Below are 7,164 nucleotides of genomic sequence, written 5' to 3'. Positions count from 1 at the left end.
AAAAAAACGGTTTGATACTTTGATCTAAATCAGGATTGCATTATGAATGTTGGCGCTCTTGGGGGGGGGGGGGGGGGGATTTGCAGCATTCAAAAATAGCCCACAGTATAACCAAAAGTCTTGTCATTTTGAACAAAGTCAAAAATTGGCAAATAAATGTTGCTGATTGCAGATGAGCAGCTCTCGCAGCGCAAGTGTCGTCGGTTTTATGACAAACCAGTATTTCATAGTCCGTTACATAAGGAATGCTTGATTTGTCATGACAATAAACGGGAAAGGGCAGTGGAGATTATTCTTGTCCAAATAATCTGCCCCGTTGAGTGATGACAAGAAGCGTATGCCGCTTGAGCCGTGGGGGTGTGGGGGGTGTGGGGGGGGGGGGGGGGGGGGGGGGGGGGTTGCTGCCATTGACGATACAGCCTTGCCTAAAATGGGAGCGCGACGAAGCGATGACAATCGAACGGTATCAAAGTGGGAACCCGGGCTCTGGTGCTGAGGAGAACGGAGCATCATCACCGACCAAAACACCGCAGCCGAACCCGCCCCCAAACAAAGGAAAGATGGCCATTTCAAGGTAAAACATTTATTCTCACTGATACATTTGTTGCGGTTTTGGCAACAGTGAAGAGTAGATTGTACAAAATTCATTGATTGGGAGCATCAGTGAGCAAGGATGAACTGGCATTTTGGAAGGGGTTGTTTGAATCCCTTTCCTTCTCAATTTCAAGTCCCCTATGTAAAATACTGTATATGTTTATTTGCAATGCAAGTCGGGTATCAAGGAATAATACTGTCGTCAATTTTGTCAGAATGTGTTTGGCGATTGGGGTTCAAATTTGCACAGGTTTCTGTTGATAGATAATGAAATGTACAGACACTCGTACTCTCTTTACTGGTCTAATGCAGCTGTTACAAAGAGACATGGGTATACCATGTATGCAATGGTTTTGCAGCTAGAGTGGAGTCTGAAATGATTGAATCACTTGATAAAGATGAGCGATAAGGAATGTATAAAATAAATGATTCAAATACTTAGCTATATTGTATGCTCCAAAAAATTGGGAAATTATATTATTTTTATACTATATGTTGTTTAATAAGTCGTAGTAAAAAAGAATATTTAAAAAAAAATGTAAATGAATGAATTCATAGTGAAATTAAATCAGCCTCAACAATGTAGTCCTCTAGAATTAGAGAGTACATGCTGTTTGAAAGCAGACAAACCTCCGTTCGAGCTTGTGATTTTGTCTTCTCTCATCCTCTCCTTCAAGAAGAAAACCGACTGACAGAAAAGGGGACCTGTGAGACATCGGGTGGAAACGGTGAAGGCTGTGAGAGCTACAGTCACGCATGTTGTCTCCCCCACCCTGCCAACTTCAGCATGTCCACCTCTGAGGCGCCTGGTGTGAGCAGTAACTCCAGCACCGTGCCCTGGGACCCTGGTTCCTCTGGTCCTCCTGGCCCCACAGACTGGCCGTCGGTGGCCAACAGCGTGGTGAAGATGGTGCTGATCTCAGCCATCGTGTGTGTGTCTCTGTTTGGTAACGTGGTGGTGTTGTTAGTGTTCCAGAGGAAGCCTCAGCTCCTCCACGTGGCCAACCGCTTTGTGCTCAACCTCCTCCTGGCAGACCTGCTCCAGACTGTGCTGGTCATGCCCTTCGCCATCGCTGCCACCGTGCCTGGTGTGTGGCCCCTGGATGCCCGCTTCTGCCAGGCCCTGATAGTGCTCATGCACCTGTTTGCCTTCGCCGGGGTGAACACCATCATCGTGGTGTCAGTGGACCGTTATCTGGCCATCATCCACCCGCTGTCCTACCCCACCCGCATGACCCCTCATCTGGGCACCAACCTCATTGCCTGCACCTGGGTGTTGAGTCTGCTCCAGAGCACGCCGCCCCTCTACGGCTGGGGGGCCATAGACTTTGACCGCAGGCATAACATGTGTTCTGTGGTGTGGTCCTCCAGCCTGTCCTACTCAGTACTGGTTGCCACCTGCTCCTTCTGGCTGCCGGTGCTCATCATGCTGGGCTGTTACTGGATGGTGTTCAGGGCAGCTAGGAGGCAGAACGCCCTTGTGCACCCCATCCAGACCCAGTCTAAGTCCCAGCCCAACCTGCCTCCGAATCCCCAGGCCCCCTGCCCCGGCAGCCCCCAGCGCCCACCCCAACAGGCACCCCCACCCCTGGACTCCTTCTCAGCTGGGGGGTACCCCATCCGGGGCAGGCACAGACGTTTCCACTACCACTGCAAGGCAGCCCTGGTGGTGTTCGTCATCATGGCCTCGTACATCCTGAGCATGGGACCTTACAGTGTTCTCAACACGGTCTCCATTCGCTCCAGTGCTGCTGTGCCTCCATGGCTGGCCTCCTTAGCCCTGGTGCTCTTCTTCTTGCAGTGCTGCCTCCACCCCTACATCTACGGCTACATGCACCGCAGCGTGAGGAAGGAGTTCCTGGCCCTGCTGTGTGGTCCGCTCTGCAGGCAGGGCCGTCCTTGCCACAACTCCGCCCAGGACAGCTGCTTCACCGTGACCGACGGACGCTCCACGCACCCCAAACTGCCCAATCTGGCCACACGTGTCTGCCCCCTCCGCACCTGGGAGGAGGGCACCACCACAGAGGCTACCTCCTCCTCCCCCACCATGGATAGGAGGTCCAGGGATACCCGCAAAGAGACCACCAGCCTGAGCTCTGAGAGAGAGCTGACTGTCCACACCACTACCAAGTAGAACAGTCTACAGAGAAACAGCCTGGGAGATGGGGTTGACTTGTCTTTCATGTGGCTGTTTTCACCTCCAATGAAGACATCATGGTTATTCAGCATGGTTCAACTTGAGCAGATCTGCCTTCTAGTCTACAGGGTTATCCATTCTGACATTGTCTGTTTGTTGTGATTCGGGATTGTTGTATTTTTGATGGCTAGATTGACCTAGTAATGCTTATTTGCCATAGACATGGTTCCAGGAAAATAATTGCAACCTGAGTTGCAGTATTTTCCTTGAAAAGCCATTGTTGGTTCTCCTATTGTTAGGTCCTCCTATTGTTAGGTCCTGGTTGACGCGGAATTGAAAAATGCACATCTACTGTTATGTCTACGAGAGCACTAGACAAGGTCACCAAAGTGTATTTATTGATCATTTTGTGCATTCAAAAGTATGTTTTTATATAACATTAGCCATTGAAAATATAAAGGGAAGGGGGAGTGTTTCTAGAGGGAATCTCTGTCAAAGTGCCACGAAATAGATCACCTATCATATCAACTTGAAATAACATGCCACAAATGTATTTGATTTGAGTGTTGCAAATGCTGCTACAGAACACAATTTCCCCTTGGTGACAGCTTCTGCTTATCTTATGTGGAGAGCATGATTAGAGTGTATTAACCATTACCACTCACCCTGCCCATGGTGTGTAACACCTGATGTCAAGGAAGAGATGGTGGACTCAACATGACCACTGATTCATTAGTCTAGATCACTACTTCAGCACCAGAATCATGCTGCGTTTCCCAATCAGCATCTCATCTAGCCAATATCCCCCATGTATCTGTGCCCCGTGATTCAGCCAGTCTATGCAGCCTGCCAGTGCAGCCAATTAATTCAGGGTGTTATGGGGACGGTGGAGTGTCCATGCCTGTCCGTAAAGCCTATTGAGCAGGCTGAACCGTCTGGCTCCCTCTCAAAGCACCTCGTCAGAGAGCTGTGCAGTGTCTCATTGACTGTTCCCACTACCAAGTGGATGTGGCTCTACCAAGCCTTCTGAAAGCTACACTGTTCATGTTTGCCTTAGCCAGTTTGGCCCTCTCATATCGGAGTTTCAAAAGGAGGCTGAGAGCTCTCACAAACTTCCGTTACCTGAACGTGGAAATGCTTCTTGGTAGGGCTCCACTGACCACATCCGCTCAATTAGCTTCTTCTGTAAAGCGTAGATACCATATAAGTATTGGTGTTACTTTATCTTTGCACTTTATCAGAGCATAGGGCATGGAGGTCAGACTATTAGTCGATTTGAAACAGGTTACAGAGTACTGTAAACCCAGTACTATAGCTAGATGCATGTTGAGAAAATACTGATGGTCTCAAACTTTCAATATAGTAAATGTACATAAAGTGCATTGGGAAAGTATTCAGACCCCTTGACTTTCCACATTTTGTTTCCTTACAGCCTTATTCTGAAATGGATTAAATATTTTTTCCCTCAATCTACACACAATACCCCAAAATGACAAAGCAAAAACAGGTTATTATTTACATAACTATTCCGACCCTTTGCTATGAGACTCGAAATTTAGCTATGGTGCATCCTGTTTCCATTGATCATCCTTGAGATGTTTCTACAACTTGTTTGGAGTCCACCTGTGATAAATTCAATTGATTGGACATGATTTAGAAAGGCAGGCATCTGTCTATAGAAGGTCCCACAGTTGACAGTGCATGTCAGAGCATAAACTGAGCAATGAGGTTGAAGGAACTGTCCGTAGAGCTCCGAGACAGAATTGTGTCGAGGCACAGATCTGAGGAAGAGTACCAAAAAATGTCTGCAGCATTGAAGGTCCCCAAGAACAGAGTGGCCTCCATCATTCTTAAATGGAAGAAGTTTGGAACCACCAAGACTCTTCCAAGAGCTGGCCGCCCGGCCAAACTGAGCAAACAGGGGAGAAGGGCCTTGGCCAGGGAGGTGACCAAGAACCCGATGGTCACTCTAAAAGAGCTCCAGAGTTCCTCTGTGGAGATGGGAGAAACTCCCAGACGGACAACTATCTCTGCGGCACTCCACCAATCAGGCCTTTATGGTAGAGTGGCCAGCCACTCCTCCGTAGAAGGCACATGACAGCCCACTTGGAGTTTGAAAAAAGGCACCTAAAGACTCTCAGACCAAGAGAAACAAGATTCTCTGGCCTGATGAAACCAAAATTGAACTATTTTGCCTGAATGCCAAGAGCCACGTCTGGAGGAAACCTGCCACCATCCCTACGGTGAAGCACAGTGGTGACAGCATCATGCTGTTTGGGTGTTTTTCAGCAGCATGGACCGGGAGACTAGTCAGGATCAAGGTAAAGATGAACAGATCAAAGTACAGAGAGATCCTTGATGAAAACCTGCTCCAGAGCGCTCAGGACCTCAGACTGGGGCGAAGGTTCACCTTCCAACAGGACAATGACCCTAAGCAAACAGCAAAGACAGCGCAGGAGTAGCTTCAGGACAAGTCTCTGAATGTCCTTGAGTGGCCCAGCCAGAGCTCGGACTTGAACCCAATCTAACATCTCCGGAGAGAGCTGAAAATAGCTGTGCAGCAACGCTCCCCATCCAACCTGACAGAGCTTTAGAGGATCTGCAGAGAAAAATGGGAGAAACTCCCCAAATACAGATGTGCCACACTTGTAGCGTCATACCCAAGAAGACTTGAGGCTGTAATAGCTGACAAAGGTACTTCAACAAAGTACTGAGTAAAGGGTCTGAATACATATGTAAATGTGATTAGTTTATGTTTATACATTTGCAAAAAATTCTAAAAACCTGTTTTTACTTTCTCATTGTGGGGTATTGTGTGTAGATTGATGATTTTTTTTTTTTTAATCAATTTTAGAATAAGGCTGTAATGTAACAAAATGTGGAAAAGGTCAAGGGGTCTGAATCCTTTCCGAATGCTCGGTAAATACAAATGGGCACATACCGATTCGGTATTCCTCAAAGCCATGGAATGAATGTAGTCAGACCCAATAATAATTATTGGCACCCTTGATAAAAGGCCGCCTGGAGTTTGATAAACGACATTGGCACTTGGATTGGAATAGGTGCTTTGCCCAGATGACATGAAAATAGAGCTCTGGCTATCCACACCAGTGGTGGGTTTGATGTTGAAAAACAGAAGTATATGCAGAAAAGTAGCTCATACCTTGGGTAAAATATGGTGGTGGATCTTTGATGTTATGGCGCTATTTGGCTTCCACTAGTCCTGGGGCCCTTAAGGTTAACGGCATCATGAACTTGACCAGGTACCAGGACACTTGACTGCAAGTGGATCTTCCAGCAAGACAATAACCCCAATCAGCAATCAAAATCTACAAATAAAATGGTTAGCTGACCACAAAAAAAAAATCAACATTTTGCAATGGCCATCACAGTATCTGTACTTGAACCCCATTGAAAACCTGTGGTTTGAATTGAATAGGACAGTCCATAAGAGCAGATCTAAGGATATGAAGGATCTGGAAAGATACTGTATGGAGGAATGGTCTGAGATCCCTCCCAACGTTTCCTTCAATCTCATAGAACATTTGAGGAAAAAAGTATGTCATTATCCTCACAAGGGGAGGGTGCTGGCTTATTGAAAACAGGGGTTCCAATCATTTTGAATTAATCATCCAATCAATTGTATTAGTATAAAATCATTTCCCAATTGTTTTAACATACAATATGTATTAATGCATTATTGTATTACTTATTTCATACAGTCTTCCCCCCTCATCAAGAGTGCAAGTAATTATGGACCCGACTGTACATGTAGAAAGAGCAGTCTCTGCCCCTGGTCTTAAGGAACCAATACTTGTTTTTTTTAAATAGTACTTCAAGTGTAATTGTTCAATCTAAAGCAAGTTCATCTGAGAGCTCATCACAGAATTGTTGGCTAACAAACAAACATGGTATCGATATAGTAGTTTCAGCAGTGGGTCATCTCTGCTGAGTGGAAGTCCTTCAGTAAGTGTGATCTGTATGCATGTTGTTGAGAGCCTGAAGTGTTAAGTATGAGTGAAATAGACTTGAGTGCTGAGAATCTCAATTTTCAGCCATTTTGTTTAAAGGTAATTGACCTTGAGTGCTAGTTGACAATCAAACATCAAAAGGAAGGCAATCATCACCAACACCATTGTAAAGTATTGTGTGATGTTTCCCGTTGAACATGTAAAATAGTGACACTAAAGTAAATAACAGAATGTTTTATATGCAGTACTTCTTTAAAAACTAGACATTTGTGAAGATTTCTATATATTTTTTTCCCCTCAACTTGGTCTGAGGATGCTTGTGTACAGTTAATTTATAAAAATTAATAAAGCGAGAGTTTAACAACGCTGATCAGAACTCCTTCCATGGAGTGGCAGTGAGATTGATGCTTTGCCTTTAAAAAAGGGGCAATCCAAGATTTGAAAAACAAAAGCGGTCACAGC

The 7,164-nt window shown here is 45.8% G+C and overlaps 1 protein-coding gene across 1 annotated transcript; it reads left to right on the top strand.

The window, feature by feature from the left end:
• Positions 1-433: 433 nt before the first annotated feature.
• Positions 434-4,220, top strand: LOC110504945 (probable G-protein coupled receptor 101). Its single transcript, XM_021583844.2, has 2 exons — positions 434-574; positions 1,272-4,220. The coding sequence occupies exon 2, from the start codon at positions 1,382-1,384 to the stop codon at positions 2,726-2,728; it is 1,347 nt and encodes a 448-aa protein (XP_021439519.2). The 5' UTR covers positions 434-574; positions 1,272-1,381; the 3' UTR covers positions 2,729-4,220.
• The last annotated feature ends 2,944 nt before the right edge of the window (positions 4,221-7,164 follow it).

Source organism: Oncorhynchus mykiss, chromosome 31 (genome assembly GCF_013265735.2).
Source record: "Oncorhynchus mykiss isolate Arlee chromosome 31, USDA_OmykA_1.1, whole genome shotgun sequence".
Lineage (NCBI taxonomy): Eukaryota > Metazoa > Chordata > Actinopteri > Salmoniformes > Salmonidae > Oncorhynchus > Oncorhynchus mykiss.
Note: the sequence above shows the minus strand (reverse complement) of the source record. Positions and strands in the feature narration are given on the sequence as shown.

Coding starts and splice junctions, on each gene's coding strand:
- LOC110504945 (XM_021583844.2), top strand. CDS start 1,382: ATGTCCACCTCTGAGGCGCCTGGTGTGAGCAGTAACTCCAGCACCGTG.